General features: G+C 44.2%; 2 protein-coding genes across 3 annotated transcripts in view; one reads left to right on the top strand and one right to left on the bottom strand.

The window, feature by feature from the left end:
• Nucleotides 1-3,189: 3,189 nt before the first annotated feature.
• rpp25l (ribonuclease P/MRP 25 subunit-like) lies at nt 3,190-5,731 on the bottom strand. 2 transcript variants are annotated; one of them, XM_012855771.3, is made up of 2 exons: nt 5,626-5,731; nt 3,190-4,086 (listed from the first exon to the last, which is right to left on the bottom strand). In XM_012855771.3, the coding sequence occupies exon 2, from the start codon at nt 4,084-4,086 to the stop codon at nt 3,424-3,426; it is 663 nt and encodes a 220-aa protein (XP_012711225.2). In that variant the 5' UTR covers nt 5,626-5,731; the 3' UTR covers nt 3,190-3,423. The 2 variants fall into 2 exon arrangements, with proteins under 2 accessions (XP_012711225.2, XP_035991473.1); XM_036135580.1 differs by lacking the exon at nt 5,626-5,731 and adding an exon at nt 4,313-4,336.
• A 7,989-nt stretch (nt 5,732-13,720) lies between these two features.
• The window catches only part of LOC105920234 (collagen alpha-6(VI) chain), a 47,185-nt gene continuing 38,782 nt past the window's right edge, over nt 13,721-22,123 (top strand). Inside the window, 3 exon segments of the mRNA XM_036135579.1 lie at nt 13,721-13,817; nt 19,696-19,793; nt 21,448-22,035. Of these exon segments, the coding sequence (XP_035991472.1) occupies nt 19,721-19,793; nt 21,448-22,035 (661 nt within the window). The 5' untranslated portion in view covers nt 13,721-13,817; nt 19,696-19,720.

The raw sequence follows: 22,123 nt of genomic DNA, 5'->3' as shown, positions 1-22,123 counted from the left end.
AAGGTTCTGATGGTGGATTAAGGAAGGAGAAAAGGTTCTGATGGTGGATTAAGGAAGGAGAACTGGTTTTGATGGTGGATTAAGGAAGGAGAAAAGGTTCTGATGGTGGATTAAGGAAGGAGAAAAGGTTCTGATGGTGGATTAAGGAAGGAGAACCGGTTCTGATGGTGGATTAAGGAAGGAGAAAAGGTTCTGATGGTGGATTAAGGAAGGAGAACCGGTTCTGATGGTGGATTAAGGAAGGAGAAAAGGTTCTGAAGGTGGATTAAGGAAGGAGAACTGGTTCTGATGGTGGATTAAGGAAGGAGAACTGGTTCTGATGGTGGATTAAGGAAGGAGAACTGGTTCTGATGGTGGATTAAGGAAGGAGAAAAGGTTCTGAAGGTGGATTAAGGAAGGAGAAAAGGTTCTGAAGGTGGATTAAGGAAGGAGAAAAGGTTCTGATGGTGGATTAAGGAAGGAGAACCGGTTCTGAAGGTGGATTAAGGAAGGAGAAAAGGTTCTGATGGTGGATTAAGGAAGGAGAACCGGTTCTGATGGTGGATTTAAGGAAGGAGAAAAGGCTTCTGAAGGTGGATATAAGGAAGGAGAACTGGTTCTGATGGTGGATTAAGGAAGGAGAACTGGTTCTGATGGTGGATTAAGGAAGGAGAACTGGTTCTGATGGTGGAATTAAGTAAGGAAGGAGAAAAGGTTCTGAAGGTGGATTAAGGAAGGAGAAAAGTTCTGAAGGTGGATTATAGGAAGGAGAAAAGGTTCTGATGGTGGATTAAGGAAGGAGAACCGGTTCTGAAGGTGGATTAAGGAAGGAGAAAAGGTTCTGAAGGTGGATTAAGGAAGGAGAAAAGGTTCTGAAGGTGGATTAAGGAAGGAGACAAGGTTCTGATGGTGGATTAAGGAAGGAGAAAAGGTTCTGATGGTGGATTAAGGAAGGAGAAAAGGTTCTGATGGTGGATTAAGGAAGGAGAAAAGGTTCTGATGGTGGATTAAGGAAGGAGAAAAGGTTCTGATGGTGGATTAAGAAAGGAGAAAAGGTTCTGATGGTGGATTAAGGAAGGAGAAAAGGTTCTGATGGTGGATTAAGGAAGGAGAAAAGGTTCTGAAGGTGGATTAAGGAAGGAGAACTGGTTCTGATGGTGGATTAAGGAAGGAGAACTGGTTCTGATGGTGGATTAAGGAAGGAGAACTGGTTCTGATGGTGGATTAAGGAAGGAGAACTGGTTCTGATGGTGGATTAAGGAAGGAGAAAAGGTTCTGAAGGTGGATTAAGGAAGGAGAAAAGGTTCTGGAGGTGGATTAAGGAAGGAGAAAAGGTTCTGATGGTGGATTAAGGAAGGAGAACCGGTTCTGAAGGTGGATTAAGGAAGGAGAAAAGGTTCTGAAGGTGGATTAAGGAAGGAGAAAAGGTTCTGAAGGTGGATTAAGGAAGGAGAAAAGGTTCTGATGGTGGATTAAGGAAGGAGAACTGGTTCTGATGGTGGATTAAGGAAGGAGAACTGGTTCTGATGGTGGATTAAGGAAGGAGAAAAGGTTCTGAAGGTGGATTAAGGAAGGAGAACCGGTTCTGAAGGTGGATTAAGGAAGGAGAAAAGGTTCTGAAGGTGGATTAAGGAAGGAGACAAGGTTCTGATGGTGGATTAAGGAAGGAGAAAAGGTTCTGATGGTGGATTAAGGAAGGAGAAAAGGTTCTGATGGTGGATTAAGGAAGGAGAAAAGGTTCTGATGGTGGATTAAGGAAGGAGAAAAGGTTCTGAAGGTGGATTAAGGAAGGAGAAAAGGTTCTGATGGTGGATTAAGAAAGGAGAAAAGGTTCTGATGGTGGATTAAGGAAGGAGAAAAGGTTCTGATGGTGGATTAAGGAAGGAGAAAAGGTTCTGATGGTGGATTAAGGAAGGAGAAAAGGTTCTGATGGTGGATTAAGAAAGGAGAAGAGGTTCTGAAGTTCTCCTGCTGTGAAGGAAAGCCTGACGCTGGTGCAGACGAAGGGAACACGATTCAGAAATGTTCCTCTGCGTCTCAGAGCAAAGATCATCTTAGGCTTTAACCCTCTATCTGCTCTGAGTGAGGCGAGAACCTTTAGAACCTCCTGGATGAAGTTCTGGGCCTCAGAACATCTGCTTCATTTCCAGCCTCGCTTTGGACAGAGACGCTGAAGGTTCTCAGCTCACGTTCCTCCCGTCAGAGAACAGACAGAACATCTGCACGCAGATCATGGACCACAGAGAAGGTTCTGGGTCAGGGTCAGAATAACGGACCGGGTCCAGCTGCAGGTCTTCTGGGTTTTTCCAGCTTTGAACATCTGCAGACTGACATCTTCATCCGTTCCACAAAACATCTCCAGCTCAGCCAGACTGGATGGAGAACGTCAGTTTTTAGGCATTTCCACACATTCCTGAAGGTTTCTGGTAAAAACGATGATTCTATAAACTAGAACCGATCAAACTAGATCATCTCTGCTGCTGTGAGAGATTCTACCGACACCTGAAACCTGATCTGTTAATGCTTACGTAGCCAAAAACTGCAGAACTGATTATAGTGTAAATGTGATTAATTGTGCAGCCGTACTCTGATGTTCTCTGAGGCCAGAACATGTCGTTGGACCCAGATCAGAACCCAGAGGTTCTCTTTGGTTCAGCTCCCTGCAGAAGGCGGTCGTTCTAGTTCTAGTTTTCAGAACTGAGCCAAAGTCTGTTTTTGACCTAAAAATAAGAAATTCCTTCTTGAAATTAAAGTATTTTTCCTTGATCTGAGCAGGTAAATAGGATTATTTGCCAACGGAATAAGACTTTTGCTCTTTAAATAGGAACAATTCATCTCCATCTTATTTCAAGTGCAGTTTATCTAATTATCTTATTTTAGGGGTAACAATACTCATTCTATTGGCAGATAATCTTATTTACCTGATCAAATCAAGGGCAAATACATTCATTTCAAGAAAATGTTACTTATTTTTAGTTCTCCTTTTTCAGTGTTGCTATGACGACTGAGAACCTGCAGAGAAACTGTTTATGTCCCTGCTGGGTTCTAGATTTCAAACTTTAGATTTATTATAGATTGTGTTTATTATAGCCAGCTGTTTATCCACATCTGTGGAGTTTTGGGTCACATTTCATTTAATCAGAGCCATTTAAAAAGCCGTGCTGCTGATTTGTCTAAATCTACGGTTCTGTTGACAGAGACTGTGAGAAGTTAGCGGGGCGTGAAAACTTTATGCTGCAGCTGGAGCCCAGAGAGTTTCTGCTCCTCCTGAACATCAACACCAAACGATTTATCCTCACTCTTTATTTCTCTGGATCAAACTGAAAGCTGCCAGTAAACAGGAACTCAGAACCGGACCAGAAATCAGAACCGGACCAGAACACAGAACCGGACCAGAACACAGAACCGGACCAGAACCCTTCTGTCCTCATGTCCTCTGAGCGTCTACATCGGTCCTTTTGCAGACTCTCTGGAGCGCCCGGCTCCCTTCCCTCTGCCTCCTCCTCCTCCTCCTCCTCCTCCTCCTCTCTTCCTCCTGGGCCCCCCCCGCTGCCCCGCCGCCCCCCCGCCCTCCTCCCGGCCGGCCGCCTGCGCCCACAGGGCGTCGTAGCGGCCCGGCGCCTGGTAGCCGGGCTGCTGGCGGTCCAGCGGCTCCTTGGAGAGGAGGATCCAGACGGTGGGCAGGTTCCTGCTGACGCTGAGGCTGTCCAGGCCGGCGGCGGGCTCCAGGGGGCGCCACACCTCCACCACGCTGCTGTAGGTCAGCCTGGTGAGCTGGTGGAGCCCCTTCAGCCGCCGCTTCACGATCTCCGCACACGTGACGGCTTTGGAGACGCCCTTCCCGCAGCCGGTGAAGACCATCTGTCTGCAGAGCGGCCGGCCCGCCGCCTCCCGCGGACCCTCCGGGCTTCCGTCCTCAGGGGGGGGCAGGCGCTCCTGTTCCTCGGCCCGCCGGGGGTCCGCCTCCATGCGGCTGAGGGCGAAGCGCAGCAGGTTGCGGATCTTGCTGCCGTCTTTGACCCGGACCTGCGGCGTGTCGGCAGGGAGGTCGGTGAAGGGACACGGCGACGGCTGCTCCAGAACCCGGGCTTTGCTGTAGTTCTCCATCTGCACACGAGCACAGATTAGAAATTAATCTCAGCATGAAGCAGGAAGGGAGCAGATTATTTACATCCATGCATCAAAAGACCACAACTTTATCTGAGATACATCACTGCTCTCAGATGATGCCTTTAAAGGCCGTAGAGATAATGGGAATTTTCAGTTATAATGTATTGAATCGACAAGAACAAAATTCTATTCAGTTTTATTTCTATAACTAATTACACATCACATCATCTCAAGGCTCTTTCCAAAGTCAGCTTCCATCAGATCCTCCAGGTTGGTGAGAAAGTTTCCTCTCTAAGGAAACCCAGCAGGTTGCATCAAGTCTCTCCAAGCAGCATTCACTCCTCCTGAAAGAGCGTAGAGCCACAGTGGACAGTCGTCTGCATTGTTGATGGCTTTGCAGCAATCCCTCATACTGAGCATGCATGAAGCGACAGTGGAGAGGAAAACTCCCCTTTAACAGGGAGGAGAACCTCCAGCAGAACCAGAACCAGGCTCAGTGTGAACGCTCATCTGCCTCCACCCACTGGGGCTTAGAGAAGACAGAGCAGAGACACAGAAAGCTCAGAAGCTCACATTGACCCAGGAGTACTTTCTATGTTAGAGAAGACAGAGCAGAGACACAGAAAGCTCAGAAGCTCACATTGACCCAGGAGTACTTTCTATGTTAGAGAAGACAGAGCAGAGACACAGAAAGCTCAGAAGCTCACATTGACCCAGGAGTACTTTCTATGCTAGAGAGGGTGATGGCAGATTAGCTCCAGGCGTCTAAGACAGAAACGCAGCTAAGCAGATAAACTCTGATCCAGTTTTCAGGTCCAGAGGAATAAAGAGGGCTCAGTTTAAGTAAAGCTCAGCCAGCAGGGCGTCTAGGAGGAAGATTATCCAGGAGAACATCTCAGCTGCTGCCAGGATGGACATCCAGCAGGTTTAGGTTCTGCATCTGGATGTCTTCTGGACCATGATGCAGTCACTGAGTGACTATGGGCTCCTGTCTACCAGCTCAAACTGGGTCCAGACCGGACGATGAACCCAAACACAGCAGAACCGCAGAGAAAAGCAGCAGTGCTGAAATGGCCTAGTCAAAGTCCACACCTGGACTTGATTGAAAAGCTGTGGATGGAGCTGAGCAGAAACCTCAACAAAGGAAAGAGACTTTATGAGGTGGACCAGAACCAGGTTGGGTGTTCAGAACCTCTGGGTTCTGCGCAGCTTCCCCTCAGCAGCTTATTTAGACATGGACCAGGAACCGGTCCGAACTCTGGAGCCGGACAAGAACTTCACAGCAGAACCGGGTAGTTCTGCCTACATTAAACAGGCGACTACAACTTTAAAACTTTACATTTAGGCGGTTCTGTCACGTGATCTGACTGAAGATAAAGTACAGAAACCAACACGAGGTTCGGTTCCGCCGGGCTCCTGGTTCTGGTACCGGAAGCCGGTTCGGCTGGTTTCTGGGTCCAAAGACTGACTCAACTTCCACCAAAGGAACAGAGAACATTAAAACCACCTAAATAAGAAGAAAGCGGCCAGTTTTACCTGCGATGTTTCTGTTTGCTGCAGCTGCCGCCGCGGTTCACGCTGCCGTAAAGCACAGGAAGTGACGCGAACTGTCGCGCGATTTTTGTAGTTCCTTTGAGACTGAGCCAGAAGGCGCTAAATGGATTTAATTAGTGTGTAAAACAGATTTATATGAGATTACCCGGATGTGTGGCTGATGTCAGGCTTTGTTTCTTATTTATGTGGTTTAATAGCGACGAAAGAAACAGAATAACTCCAATTAAAGAAAGATAATAAAGATAAAACAGGCTTAAATATGTGAGGCAACAGAACTTTTGCCTCCGACTGAAGCCTGTTTGCTGTTTGCATGTTGTTGCTGTTTGAATGAATGAATAAATGTGATCATGGGTCATTGACCAGCTTCTCTTGACTACTTTAGATTCCATGTTGCCACATTCTAACAGGTTGGACCTGCGCTAAACAACAATAAGGTCCAGATTGTTCTGAAAAGGTTGCATCAGAACCAACCTTGTTATCTGAGCTCTCAGGTCAACTTCTGTCTCGCACAGTAAAAGCCTTTTTAGAAGTTTATTGTGGGAAATCTTATCCCATAAGTTTTAAAAGCAGCTCACAGCTGGGAGACCCGTCCCGGAGGCGGACAGAAGGGGGCGCTGTTGCACCGAGACTCTGAGGGATAATTCTCACCAGGAGGGAAGTCATAGAGTACAAAAAGGGAGATATTTATGTCTGCTTATATAAGTTCACCCAGTCTGCAGAACACCGTGTAAAACATGGAATAAAACATGGAATCACACAAACATTGCAGCGTGGAGGCCTGAGGACAAGCGGTTACATTTAAAGCAGTCTGTCTAACACAATAGTTGAACTCGCGGAATAAAGACCAGGGGGAAATTACCCCAAAAAGTAGACTTTAAAATGCATAAAGACATGTCGGTGGGATTAACACACAAATGTGTTTCATGACGTATTTCCAGTATTTGGGAGAGTTGCCCTTTTGGGAAAATGTGTGTTAATCCTAAAAACAGGGAGAATTCCAAGGAAAAGTCTGCTATGGCCTGCAGAGGATAGGAGGAGTCAGACATGCGCATCAGCACCATATACCACAGTTCTGAAATGGTGAGGGGGTTCTGACTCTGGCACAGTGGCTGCAGTAGTTGTCTTGCAGTTGGAAGGTTGTGGGTTTAATTCCAGTGTAAATGTGTTCCTGGGCAAGGCACTTAACCTCAAGATGTCTGCTGCTCTGTGCGTGTGATTAGATAAATATGGCTACAGTGTAAAGTGCTGTGAGCATGACTCTGCTGAAAAAGCAGTTTCAGAATAATATCAATATTGCCTTTAAAGTAAAAGTTTAATTCAATCAAATTTTATTTATATAGCGCCAATTCATGAAAAATGTCATCTCAAGGCACTTTACAAAGTCAAAATCAATCATATTATACAGATTGGGTCAGATTATTTAATAAAATTAGAAACATTCTGTCCAGGGGTGATGCTGAAAAACTAGTCCATGCATTTGTTACTTCAAGGCTGGACTATTGTAATTCTTTACTATCAGGAAGTCCACAAAATGCAGTTCAAAGCCTTCAGCTGATCCAAAATGCTGCGGCAAGAGTTCTGATGAAAATCAACAAGAGGGATCATATTTCTCCAATTTTAGCTTCCCTTCATTGGCTTCCTGTTAAATCAAGAATAGAATATGAAATTCTCCTTCTAACGTATAAAGCCCTTAATAATCAAGCTCCACCATATATCAGAGCTCTGATTACCCCGTATGTTCCTAACAGAGCACTTCGCTCTCAGACTGCAGGTCTGCTGGTGGTTCCTAGAGTCTCTAAAAGTAGAATGGGAGGCAGATCCTTTAGCTATCAGGCTCCTCTCCTGTGGAACCAACTCCCAGTTTTGGTCCGTGAGGCAGACACCCTATCTATTTTTAAGACTAATGTTAAAACTTTCCTTTTTGACAAAGCTTATAGTTAGAGTGGCTCATACCCTGAGCTACCTCTATAGTTGTGCTGTGATAGGCCTAGGCTGCTGGAGGACATCAGGGTCTAATTTTCTCACTCTACTGATTTCTACTGTTCTTCAGTCTACTGTTCTCCAGTTTTGCATTGTATTGCATTGAAATGACTGTCGTCATTTCAGCTTTTAACTTTTTGCTCTCTCTCTTTTTCTTCATAGTAGGTACACCTGGTCTGGCGTTCTGTTAACTGTGACATCATCCAGAGAAGACGGCTCACCCGCTACTACCATCTAATGTAGAACAGATTACTAGATCAATGTGTGCTTCTGTGCTTGTTTGTCTGTCTTGTTGTGTCTCTGCTCTGTCTTCTGTAACCCCAGTCGGTCGAGGCAGATGACCGTTCATACTGAGCCCGGTTCTGCCGGAGGTTTTTCCTTCCCGTTAATGGGTGGTTTTTCTTCCCACTGTCGCTTCATGCTTGCTCAGTATGAGGGATTGCAGCAAAGCCATGTACAATGCAGACGACTCTCCCTGTGGCTCTACGGTTCCCCAGGAGTGAATGCTGCTTGTCGGGACTTTGATGCAATCAACTGGTTTCCTTATATAGGACATTTTTGACCAATCTGTATAATCTGACCCAATCTGTATAATATGATTGAACTTGACTTTGTAAAGTGCCTTGAGATGACATGTTTCATGATTTGGCGCTATATAAATAAAATTGAATTGAATTGAATTGAATTATACAGATTGGTCAAAAATGTCCTATATAAGGAAACCAGTTGATTGCATCAAAGTCCCGACAAGCAGCATTCACTCCTGGGGAACCGTAGAGCCACAGGGAGAGTCGTCTGCATTGTACATGGCTTTGCTGCAATCCGTCATACTGAGCATGCATGAAGCGACAGTGGAAAGAAAAACCACCCATTAACGGGAAGGAAAAACCTCCGGCAGAACCGGGCTCAGTATGAACGGTCATCTGCCTCGACCGACTGGGGCTTAGAGAAGACAGAGCAGAGACACAACAAGAGAGACAAAAAAGCACAGAAGCACACATTGATCCAGTAATCTGTTCTACATTAGATGGTAGTAGCGGGTGATCCGTCTTCTCTGGATGATCTCACAGTTAACAGAACGCCAGACCAGGTGTACCTACTATGAAGAAAGAAGAGAGAGAACAGAAAGTTAAAAGATGAAATAACAACAGTCATTTCAATGTAATACCAAAAAAAAGTAAAAAAAAAAACAAAGCAACTGGGCATGTTTTCCGTAGTAAAACAAGTCCAGTAATCTGTTCTACATTAGATGATTGTGATGGATGATCTGTCTTCCCTGGATGATGTCACAGCTAACAGGAAGTTCTGCTGATTGCTGATCACACTTTTAATGAATATCAGTGCTGTTTGTTCTGTGCTGGCGCCTCATCAGTCCAACGTGGGTCTCTCCCTTTGAAGGTTTTTCTTTATTTAGTAGTTTGACCATTTCACACTGAAGCAGCGTTGGGTGCTGGCGAACAGAAAGCTGAACCTTTAGGTGCTGCAGGGGTCGGGATTGGACCGAGCTTTGTTTCCACAACACAGCCAGCATTGTTCAGTGCTTAACAAATGGTTGTGGTTAGTGTGTCCTCAGAGTGAGGGTCTTACATTTCCTCTGAATTTCCAGTGAATTTTGTGCTCACTTTAACTGAACCGCCCACTGGAAGCAGAACCTCTTTGTCTCCATCCCCTTTTTCATTTAGACCTCAAGCTAAACATGTTTGTAGTTGGACTTTTTAAAAAGGAGGCCATCTGTTAAACAGCTTAAAATGCTTGTTCACATCAGACGTTAGGAACATGCAGCTGTGCTCGTCTTCTCTGAATCTTTTAAGTTTGATTTATCGTCTAATTTAGCAGGAATGAGACCTGTGCTCCATGGTTTTATTTTCCATGCTCTTGTTTTACCAGCGTAGCCCAGAGAGCAGGTCTTTCTGGTGCCGATGGCTGGTTTTCTCCACAGAGGCGTAACTTAAAGTTCTGTAATTAACCCGGTCATACATGCTGGGCTCCGTTCTCTGTGTCCAGGGAACAGACTTCCCTCCTCATTCTGGTCCTCTGCTCTGTGTCAGATGGTTTCACCTTTCCTTGTTGAAAGGTTTCTGCTCTGAGAGTCTCATCATCTCATCAGGAGAAAGACGTTCTCCGCTTTAAACAGAAGGTTCATCAGAGCAGAGTCTCTAATCCCTGCAGACGCCGTTCCTCCTCATCTGTTTACGGATGTTTTTCATGTGTTTCCTGGCTCTTAATGATCAGTCTCTTTCATCAGGCTCCAAATGACTTTAAACATGCTGCTTTGTCTCTTTTGAAAACTTTCGACCCAGTTATTCCTGCGATTACAGAACCATTTCCAGACTACATTTCTCTCCCAAGTTAAGGAGAAAGAGCTTCTTATTTAACTCTTACACGTTTTTTTAAACACTGGGCAGTCATGAAGAGCATCAATCATGTTTTAGGTCTCGCCTTTCCTGACTTTTTACCAACATAATTTTATTTGTAGATTCAGGGAATCCAGTTGGTTTAGTGCTTTTGGGTTTAGCAGCAACCTTTCATGCCATATGTTGGAACATTTTGCTATACAACTCTGGCCTTGTTCAAGTTTCTCGGTCAATCTAGACAATATTTTCCATTCTGAGGTTCCAGGGGTCCGCCTCTAGGAAGCTTTACATCCCAGTGGCATTTGCCAGTTAAACTAAACAGCACTGACACCCATTAAGCCTTCAGGCTGGAACAAAAACATGGATGAGGTTGGATTTTATCTAATGACTTTATCTAATGACTTGTCTTGATTTAAATTGGAACATGGTCTTATGGCGTACTGTGATAAATTTTTTAATTTAATACAATTAATAATTCACATACAATGTTCCAGAGTTGCTAAAAAATGTATATATATACCATTTTATACATCAATAACTTCAGTGGTTAACAAACCAGATAATTCATGCAGCTATTTTTCTCTATGTCAAAACAATAAAAAAAAAATTCTCCCAATTCATCATCATTTTTTTATTTAGTGTCCTGTCGGGCAATGTGGCAATAAGAATTGTCGTCTTAATGCCAGAAAGTGCCCAACAGATTTTAATCTCACAAGTGGAGCATTATCGCTATCGCCATAGTGCTCTGCTTGATTTATATATGTAAATAGTTTTATTATGATTTATGTAGCGATAATTCATGTTATGTGGACACTACATTGAAAAAGTAGAAGAGGAGAGAGAAATATAGTTATAGTTATCTCACTTACCTCACTGTTGTTCTTTACCTTGTACCACTTTAATGTACAACGTCAAATCCATAGGTATATAAGCCACCTTGAATGTACATAAGTCATCATAAATATCTGCTTTATTCCTTTTTTTATTTTTTAGATCCACTGTATATATGTGGACGCACTGTATATACCTCATGCACATTTTCCTCCTTTTGGCTCCTTCTTTTGATTATTGAGCCGATGTGAAATGTGAATTTCTCCACTGTGAGATCATTAAAGCCTATCTTAGTGTGACCTGCGTTGACCTACGTGTGACGTCATCGCGTCCTCCACTGCGCATGAGGGACACTTAGGCTGAACGCATTCAGTTCACACAGGAGATCACAGACAAGTCGCATATATTTGGAAATGTGAACGGACACGCAAAAAAATCTGATTTCACAAAAATGAATTGAGCATTAAGGCCTGCAGTGTGAACGTAGCCTTAGTAATTTCTGATGGCTCGCACTGAGCAACCTGCAGGTTATTAATGACATTATTGTCCACATTACATTTAGAAAGTGTTTGTGGATCAGTCAGTTTCTACTTTATTGGGTTTGGATACATGATAACAACGTTCACACAGGATGTCCATCTGCTGTTCACGTCACTGTCCTGGCTCTCAGTAAACATCCACTCAGACTTCTTCACAGCAGTAGCAGTCATGGCTCCACAAAAAAAGCATCATTGATAGCTGTGCATGACACTGAAGGAGACTGGACCCGGAGCGGGACTTTTAGGACGCTCTATGGCTTTAACAGGACACTTTTTGACAAAACATGTTTATAAACAGCAACGATAAAAACTTCTGCCAATGATTTATTGCACATTTGTTAAAGAGTCTGATGACAGAAGGGAAAAGAGACCTCCAGAAATCCTCAGCCCAGTTCCAGGCTTCCAGCAGTGTTGCCAGGTCTGCTTATTATCAGCAAAGTTTTACAAGGTAGAGGTAATAGAGCCGGTTGCTTGTTTCTCCTGCTAAAAACTGGCAACACTGACTTCCAGCACCTGTCTGGGCACAGAGGGAAGGACGAATATATCTGAAGGCAGGAATATTCCTGTCAATGCCTCCACTGCCCTGTAAAGATAAAGTTTAAAAGTAATTTTTCCTGAACTAAGATATTTTCACTTGCGGAATATGAGTTTGCGAAGCTAAATTTTTGGTTATCTGTGCCCACCACTGATGGTTTCTCTCTTTTACATCAACAGGACCTTGACTTTAAATCTTCTGTGATTGTTTATTAGCTAAGCTTTTGAATTTTTAATCTGCTTTTCTCTTTTTTTATGTCTCTCTGTCAAAAAGCTGAAGCAATCCCTGAACAACGTCTCAAGAAGGTTGGAAAAGCTGCGTAGGTGCAGGTGTTCTGGTAGACCACCTTCTTGCTCCAGGACAGGAGTGGTGGCCTAGTGGTTAGAGCACAGAGAAGGTCAGAAGTACCAGGTTTGATTCCCACAGACTGCTACTGTGGGTCCCTGAGCAATACCCTCAGCCCCAGATTGCTCCCAGGCTGCTGCGATTGCTGCTCCCTGAGGGACGGTTAAAAGCAGAAGACAAATTTCACTGGAATGCACAATTACCCTGACAAATAAAGATTTCTTCTTCTACAGGACCGGCTCAGATTTAATGAACGAAGCCCTACTGAGGCATTTGTTTCTCCTCAGTCTTTGTTTCATTCCTTGCTTCCGGAATCAAAGACAAAAAACCCAAATCCGAACCATAAAAAAACAAATCCATATTTCCCCTTTAATTAAGAGCAGCTTGTGTCTCCACGGCGCCAGATCGGCTTGATTAAACGCTTCAGGGACCACAAACTAAACTGAAACATGGACTCAATCTGTCTCCCACTTCCAGCACGCATCAAATCAAACATTAGAATCAGGATTTCTTCACATCTGACCTCTGGTGGTCATCTCTGCTGCTTCAGACGCTGCTGCTTCTCCAGCTCTCTACCTGCTTGGTCTTTGCAGGATTACTGAGGTCCTGCCTCCAGCGTTCAGCAGCAGAGAGGCCAGGTGCGCCCTGGACAGGTGGATAAGCCATCCAGGACATCCATGATTGGACCTTGTGGACGCTGAACTTCTCACTGTGACCACGTCACGATGCGCAGAGCACCACTGAGAACGTCTGAAACCTCAAAGCAGAGGCGGTGTTGTTCATTTTCATTATGTGGGCCGCCTGTCAACAAGCACAAGTGTGACTCACATGGAATCACGCATAATGCCTTTTCTCCAGAATTTCCTCGGAACCGCCACGATTCTTCTGAAGTTCTGCTAACAGTGATGTAAGAGTCTGTTAATACTTCTCATCCAGAATCCACAGAACTGTGATGACTGCCAGCAGGGAGTATTTCTCTGCCTTTGTGTTGGTTCCAACTCTCCCAAAGTACCGGAGCAGAAACATCTGGTTTCAGTCGCTGCAGCTGAGGAAACCTGACAATGAGAGAAGTCAGACAGTAATAATAGTAACAGTTGGATGTCGGCTGTTTTCATGTCACTGGGATTTAGATTTTGACACATTTACTTGTAAAGCTGAGCTCTTCTCAGCAGATTCCACTAATTACAGGTATTCAGGCTGCCATGACGGCTCATTAAAGTGTGATTAGTAGCATACAAGCTGTGCAATTATCAGCTGTTTATTAGGACGATTTGGCACCAACTAAGAGGGTTTCTGTTCCGTCTGTGACTGCAGCTCTGTGCAGGAGTTTAATAAAAACCAACAAACAACCAAAAGGAATTGGGCTGTAAAAGCGTCAGTGGAGCCTCAGGTGGTACTAATCTGGCCCAAATCCAGGGTTCCTGAGAATTTTGAGGAGGAAGAGGAGGAGGAGTCCGGTGGCTTGGTCTGAGTCCTCCTCTCGTCATTTCCCCGCTGCTCCTGAGCATCTAGACCAGAGGCAGCGCTGCAGCTCTGTGCCTGAGCGACTCCAGGGTTTGGATACAGATGTCCGCGTGCAACAGCAGAACCGTGAGTGACTTCATGTCTTCTTCCTCCTGTCAGCCGTTCTCAGCCAACGGGTCGGTTCTGCTCCAGGCTGGAAGCTTTACAGCCTGGTTTTACTGATTTAGCTGTTTTTCCTTTTAATGGATCTGACAAGTCATGATTTATACTATTTTTATTGTTAAGGTCTTACACTGTCATGTCAGCTAGCTTTATCTGTCAGATTAATACTTATGGGTTACTTCCTGCAAGGCTTTTTGGGCCAAAGATAATAACTGAGTTGCTCTAAAATATTCTGATAAAAAACAAAACTGAGTAGCTAGAAATTTATTTTCTCCTCAGTTACTCCTCAATTAGGCATTCTTTCTCGCAGCTGTGCAGCAAAATGTACATTTTATGTTGCATTCTGACCAGTTTGATAGTGTTTCTCTTGTTTTCTGCTCATGTTTTGTGTCTTTACTCGTCTTTTCTGCATTAGTTACACTTTGTTTGTGTCTCTTCCTTCTTTCTTTGCCTCTGTGTGCTCAGAAAGCTTTTTTATATCTTCAGGTTGCTCTGTTTCCACCTGTTGCTCATCACTTACCTGCATCTAATCGTCTGTCTGTCTATTAAAGTAAATCCAGCAGAATGCTTTGAGTCCTGGACGTGTAGCAGAGATACAGAGAGAGAGGGAAGCCCAAATGTTGCTGCTAATTATGTAACGTTACAAACGGCCACACATAGGGTCGTTAGTGCCGTTGCCTTGCAGCAATATGGTCTTGGGTTCAAATCCCAGCCTGGGGTCCTTCTGCATGGAGTTTGCATGTGTTGGTTCTCTTAGCTTCCCCCCCCCAGTCCAGACATCCATGTTAAACATGTTGACCTCTCTAAATGGTCCTCAGGAGGAAGTGTGTGCATGGTGGTGGTCCCTGTGAGGGACTGGTGACCCGCTGAGGGGGTCCTGCCCCCCCCCCTGTGACCAGCTCCTCCATGTAGACTCATCTGTGTCTCCATATAGACACAGACCAGTGTTTCATTTGCAAAAAAATGTATGCATTTCAGTTAGTTTTGCATCCTGTGACTGTTTGATATGTCCTGAATGTGCAGCAAGTTCAGAAATGTTTTCAAATCTGAATTAGAGATCCAGCTGTGGTGACATTTATTCACAATTTCTGCTCTTGGTTTGTTGGGAGAAGGCTTGTTTCCTTTGATCTTCGCTCTGCTCTTCAGCGTAAAGCCAGAAAGCTCGGAGGCGACTAAAGTGCACATTCCAGATGTTGGGGTTCAGCCGAGTATAAATGTGTTGTTTAACACACAGTCCACTCATCGGTCGCGTCGGGGACAGTTGGCTTCCCAGGTGGGATCCCTCAAGCGTTTCACCGCTTCCTCCTAGCAGAAAAATGATTACTTGGCGTCTGGAGGTCTTCAACATGAATAAAAAGAACCAGAAGAAAATCAGGAACGTTATAATGAGTCTCAGACTCCAGAATCACACCAAGACAGATTAATAAAGAAATAATCAGCTCATTGGAAAACCGCCAAGACGGAGGAATGCAGTGGTGAGTTCTAGGATCAGAGTGGCTGGTAGACGCAGGAAGATCTCAGCTACTGATGCTAGGAGGTTCTCCATTATGGAGATGCCGGTCCGTCCATCAGAACCGGTCTGCAGGAGGCACCAAACACGAGTTAAAGGGTGGATTACTCTTTGTAGGGGGAGAAAATCCTTAATGGAGGCACTAAAATTGGAAAAGCTCCATTATTAGATAAAGATTTGCAGAAATAAGAACCACACATTAAGAACTAAAGATTAACTAATAAATGAATGAATAATTTATTTCTGGCAATCCAGTGAAATCATTGATTTAACACATACAAAGATTATGTAGAAATAATATACATATTAAAGCTGTCAAATGATTAAAATTTTTAATTGCGATTAATCACATAATTTCAATAGTTAACTCGAGATTAGTCGCAAATAAATCGCATATTTTATCTTTTTATTTCTGAAAGTGTAAAAGCCTATTTGGGCATTTTAATATGCAATTTTGTAATAAATTACACTAGTAAAAAACATTTTTTTTTTTTATTCTTCAAGCACTTTTCAGAATTGGAATGAAAACGTCCTGGTGCCATAAAATGATAAACTCTGGCCAATATTGGCTAAATCATTAATCATAACGCCCTGACGTTACACAGTGTGCAAACAAATGTGTAAATAAATAAATATTTCACGCCAGAATATTTTTTTGCCTCCTAAACAAAGATAGACATGGCATTAAGCATTTACATATAAATGAATACATTGTACATTTAAATCATGATTATTAATTTTTTCACATCTAATCCTGAGCTTTCACACCAACAACAATAATTTCTTTGTATATTTTTGCATTCTGTTTATATCCACATTCGTACATTTTTATTTTAAAGCCTGGAAAAAGGTTTTTGATCTCCAGGTCATTCCAGAGTCTTACACTTTGCTTCCATCTGGCCAGGAGTGAAAGAGAACGTTTAGTACAGCTTCATGTGCTGACACTGTAACTCCAGGTGCTTCATTTGGCAACATGATTCAGCCTTAGTTTGTCAAATACAAAGACAACAAATTAATCAGCATTAAAGTCTGGTTTATAGGTTGGGATTCTGCAATGTTATCAGCGTGTTAAAAACTGATCTTCAGAACCAATGTCTGCTCAAAATAGTGATCTGCACCAAGTAATCTACTTTTATCACCGTAAACTGCAGAAAATACGTGCAGAGTTGCTCTGGCGGAGGGATATTTCAGCTGTCAAACAAGAAACATATATATATCTATATATATCTATATATATCTATATATATATATATATATATATAGATATATATATATATATAGATAGATAGATAGATAGATAGATATTGATATTGATATATCAATATCAAAGAGACGCCCACACCCAAAGACATGGCTGATGTGAAAAGGTTTGTGGGCATGTAGGAAAATTTCCCCTCGCATAGCAGAACTTAGAGAGCACACCCTGTAGGTTTGGAGGTCAGCATAACAGCGTACCTTTGATGAGCTACGTCAGGAACTAAGTCCCCCCCACTGCGCTAGTCCAGTTCTGCAGAGACAGAGAGACAAGAACCGCAGCTGATGCGTCCGCCTTTGGATTATTGGGGTTTGTCCCAGAAACAAGAGCAATCAGGAGCCTAGCGTCCTGTTGCCTTTATCCCACACAGCAGGACAAACACTGTGCAGATATGAGCAGATTGAGAAAGAGCCGCAGCGCTGACCTGGGCATGCAAACGTTTCCAGTCGTCTTTAGTTGGTACGGACTTTCTCATTCAGATCTCGTCTCGCTGCTATAGGCACCAGAGCCGTTGACCACTTGCCACCACGCATGCTGAGATTCAGATTGCAACTCGTCTTCTTCAGATATGGAGGTGCACATGAAAGAAATCAACCACAGAATCAGAATCAAGTAGGTTTGCACTTACAAGGAATTTGACTTGGTGTTGATGGTGCAGACAAAACAAAATAAAATAGAATAGAATAGATATATATACACAGAAGCTGTATACACACAGTAAACTGTGCGTTAATGTAACACAGAAGCTTGTAGACCTGAACGGGGGAGAGAGACAGTGTCCAGAGTCACAGGCGGCTCTTGGCCTTGTTCATCAGGCTGGTAGCAGATGGAGAAACTGTTCTTGTGGCGTGAGGTTCTGGTTCTGATGGAGCGCAGCCTGTTCTGGTTCTGGTTCTGATGGAGCGCAGCCTGTTCTGGTTCTGGTTCTGATGGAGCGCAGCCTGTTCTGGTTCTGGTCCTGATGGAGCGCAGCCTGTTCTGGTTCTGGTTCTGATGGAGCGCAGCCTCCTGCCAGAGGGAAGTGGCTGAAATAGTCTGTGACTGGGGTGAAGGGATCAGCCACAATCTTCCTGCACGCCTCAGAGTCCTGGAGGCGTACAGGTCCTGGAGAGATGGAAGATTGCAGCCAATCAGCTTCTCTGCAGACCTGATGACACGCTGCAGTCTGCTCTGGTTCTGGTCCTGATGACACGCTGCAGCTGATACGCATTGGAGGGTCCCGCCACAGGTGGTCCCCACAACGGAGGAAATGCAGCTGCAGTAGGACGTCTGTATGTGGATCACCTGATGGAGCAGCTTCCAGCATCAGAGGCTGGGCAGACACACACCAGGAACACACCGGACACTGACAGCAACTTGTCCAGAGGGAGTCTTATACCAGGAAAGCTCTTCCTCCAGAACTTCACATTTACTGGCAGCATCAGCAGGACCTGCTGGTTGTGGACGGATTATTGATGAAGGGTGAATGACCCGTCATTCCAGAGATAATGCAAAACCAGATGCTGAATGCTGAGCAGGGCAGGACAAAGTGCCTGGCCCGATCGCAGCAGTCCATACGCTGGCCTGGACTCTCTGAACATCTCAAGCCGAAGGTGCAGAACCGAGGTTCAAATTTCACCCGAGCCGCTGATGACCAGTGGACTGCCAGACAGACCCTGGCAGAGCAGAGCAGAGCAGCGGACCTTCTCCTGGGGCACCACGCCATGTGGTGATTGACTACTGCTCACGATGTATAGAAATGCTAAACCTGACGTCCACTACCACGGTGGTAGTTTCTGCAACCCACTTAGACGTTTTCTCTGCTTGATGCATGCCAACAATTTCATCTCCACCACCACGGATGTGTTCCTCATGGTTGTTGCACCAGTTGGGGTTAAATAATTTGATGGCAGCTGAAACATGATCGCCCATGCAGGAATTATCCAACTGGAGGCTCATACCAATTTGCTTAGTTAAATCCAGGTGGAGACTTTTCTTTCCTTGGCCGTGTATTTGTGATCAGTTGTGTCAAATCAAACAGAACAATAGCGAAGTGGTTTTTAATCTATGGAGCTGGAGGGATTTCCTCTGTTATTTCCAGTAATGCTGATGCTGTGGATCTCTGGGATCTAAACCCACGTTGACTTTCAGAAAGTAGATTGTGTTTCTGAATGAGTCTGTTGAGAAAGTGCTTTTTCTAAAATCTTGCAAAGTTGTGGAAGCTGAGAAACTTTCTGTAGTTTGTATATTGGTGATTTTCGCGGTTTTGATTTTGTTTGAAAATCAACCAGTTTGGAAAGAGACATTACAGATATGAGTAACAACTGCGTCAATAACTCTGTTGACTGTTATATCGTCATCATCAGTCAATGGAGCTTTTATTTTTATGTTAACAGCAGCCATGATCGCTCTCTTCCGCTGCTGTGAGAAACATTAAATCTGGGTTTTTATTTGTTGTGAGAAACTCATAGCAGCTTTCCGTTATCCTGGGATCAGGGATGTTTTTCTGCTAGTTCTGGGCCGGCGCTTACAAAACACTAGATTAAAGACACAATTCAACTAAACTGGTGAATATTCTCAGTCATCCAGGTCATGGTCATTCCAAAAAAAAAGGTAAAAACAAAGCAACTGGACTTGTTTTCTGTAGCTGAAGACGTTTTGCTTCCTCTCCAGGAAGCTTTCTCAATTCAAAAAGTCTGGAGTAATGATGAGTACCAAGCTTTATACTACTGCCTAACAAAGGCCTTGTAATGGCTTAGATAACATGCAGATTCAATCGAAACAGGTAATGGGCGGTCGTTGAAGCCACTAAGCCAGCAGATTGGATAGAAACTGGTCCACTCCTCTGTAATGAGGAGTCGTTAGGGTCGTTATTGGCCTGGTTTAAAGGAACGATGTTTTGAAAAATTCAACTAAACGGTTTATCATCTTAAGCTGCAGGGTCTGAAACACTGTGAACAATTAAAGTTTTGGCCTAAAAACCGAACTGGGATGTAAATTTCTGCTTTCTCTGGTGCTGGATCAAAACACCTAAGAGATGACCACAGCAGGTCTTTTCTTCGTCGTATAAATCTCCACGCTAACCGTGTTTCTTGCAGGAAGTAAAACCACCAAGCATCCAGAATGAGGGGCGGAGCGGTTCTCCTCAGCATCTTCACCGCCGCTTGTTTCTCTGCGGTCTCTGCTCAGGTTCCAGGTGGGTAACAGACCGATCTGGAAACCATTAATACGACTAAACGTGATTAATTGATCACTGAAATTACTATAAGCTAAATTAGAATCAAATAACCATTAACTGTGATGCACTGACAAGACAGAGAAGCTGATATGGTTTCACTTTACAAAGTTTATTAATAAATAAACTTAGTGCAGGCAGTAAAATCCAAAGCAGTGCTGGTTGCTCACAGCGGGAGACAGCAGGCAATGCGGGTGAGGTGTCTTGCCCAAGGACACGACGACTGAAACAGTCAGAGCGGGAGATCAAACCGTCAACCCACCAATCGCAGGACAAACCCCTTAATTCCTGAGCCACCGTGTCAGTCATAGACTGACAGGCAGCCAGATCCAAAGGGCTTGGCGAGGATTACGGTCGTGAAACGGCCGAAATCGTACAGAAAACAGAAGTCGGTGAGGTGTGTGAACGAAATAAGGAAATCCAGATAAACCAGAACTTTGTCAGGATAGAGAACAACGCTGCCCATCTACTCCTGCAAGGCTTTCAATAATCTGGCACAGGATGACTGTGGAGCGCCGGTGTGTGAATGCAGAGGAACAGGTGAGCAGAATGAAGCTAATTGCGCTGTGGCAGAGGCGCGCAGGTGCAGCTAGTGATCCTGATTACAAGGAGCCAATATTTAAGATAAAAAGCCATCTTTGTCACTAAATACACCAAAACTCTGTCCAGAACTCCTCAAGAGGCAGTTTAGCTTTTCCTGGTTTAAGTTCTGTAAAACAAAAAATCCTATTAGGCACCTTTTGCTATCAGATCATTATCCCATTAATAGAACATAGGCGGCTGAATTAGCAAGATAATTGTTGTCTGCTGCCTGAGCAAATTCTCAGTCATCCGGGTCATTACAACAGCAAACAGGCTTAATGAGGAGATAACTGGACTTCCACTGAAATGGACACCTATCCAGGAGTCTTTGTAAATTCTGGTTCGCTCGCTCTTGAGCTCAATGACTCTGGAGGCCCTGAAAGATCAAGACTTTCTGAAATAAGAGCTAAAGAACATAGCAGCTCATGCAGCTCCGACGGCCACCAACAAGATCGACTCCCTTAGATCCTCGCCCGCCTCTGCTTTAAAAGGAGGAGGTGCATGTGGAGAAGTGTCCAGGCCTCCTATGAACTCTTATGATGCTGACCCACAGGTCCGGCTACGCTTCTGTTCAGCCATTTGAGCTTTTAATGTAGCTAACGCTACAGATGGGTTTTGTTTGTTTCCAGACCACTGGTCAGACTTGTTTCTAACATATCAGCCATTTATCATCATTTTGATGATCAAGTTTTCACTTCTCTTCACAATCTGCAAATCAGCAGAAACTGTGAGTTCCTTTAAATCCAGACTGAGAACCTCCTGTTCAGAGCTGCTTTCAGCCTTAATAACAGGAACTCTGACCAACATGTTGATGTGTATTGATGTTTTTACCTGATATAATTTAATGTTTGTTATGGTCATGTTGATGTGTATTGATGTTTTTACCTGATATAATTTAATGTTTGTTATGGTCTCACTACCAGTGACTGTTTCAATGAGTTTATTTTGATGTTTTCATGATGTAAAGGTCTTTGAAATATGCACCAAAGAAACTTGACTTAATGTTGTTCGTTCATCTTTCCTCTTCCTCTAGAGTGTGAAAGCGCCACATTAGGGGACATCGTCTTCCTGGTCGACAGCTCCGGTAGCATTGGCAGTGAAAACTTTGCGACAGTCCGCACCTTTCTCAGGAATGTCATTGAGAACCTTGACATCGGACCTGATAAGGTGCGGGTTGGCTTGGCGCAGTTTGGCACCGACCCTAAAGAGGAGTTCCTGCTGACAGATCCCAGGGACAAGGAATCCCTGTTGAATGTCGTGGACAACATTTCTTTCCTTAGAAGCACAAGCACAAATACAGGCCAGGCCCTCGACTTCATCCGGGAGAATTATTTCTCAGATGTCAGGACCTTACCTGGCCAGAAGGTGCCTCAGATCGCCGTGGTATTGACAGATGGAGCGTCCAATGACGAAGTGGATGAACCGGCATTCCTTCTCACACGAAAGGGAGTCCTTGTGTTTGCTATTGGGGTGGGAAATCCCAACCTGGACCAGCTTAAGATGATTGCTAACAAACCCTCAGAACAGTTTGTTTTCAGCATTGAAAGCTTTCAGGCTCTGCAGGCTCTGACCAACACTATGCTGAAACGTGTGTGCACCATCATGGAGGCCAAGAGACAAGGTAACATCCTCTATGTCCATCTAAGGCAGGATTTATTCCCTTTTAGCCAGTTTTACATAGTTGACTTTATTGCAAATGTTGCTCAGAG

The sequence above is a fragment of the Fundulus heteroclitus genome, chromosome 3, assembly GCF_011125445.2.
Source record: "Fundulus heteroclitus isolate FHET01 chromosome 3, MU-UCD_Fhet_4.1, whole genome shotgun sequence".
Taxonomy (NCBI): Eukaryota; Metazoa; Chordata; class Actinopteri; order Cyprinodontiformes; family Fundulidae; genus Fundulus; species Fundulus heteroclitus.
Note: the sequence above shows the minus strand (reverse complement) of the source record. Positions and strands in the feature narration are given on the sequence as shown.

What these genes read in the sequence shown, in the direction of transcription:
- rpp25l (XM_012855771.3), bottom strand. Translation starts at nt 4,086, where the DNA reads ATGGAGAACTACAGCAAAGCCCGGGTTCTGGAGCAGCCGTCGCCGTGT.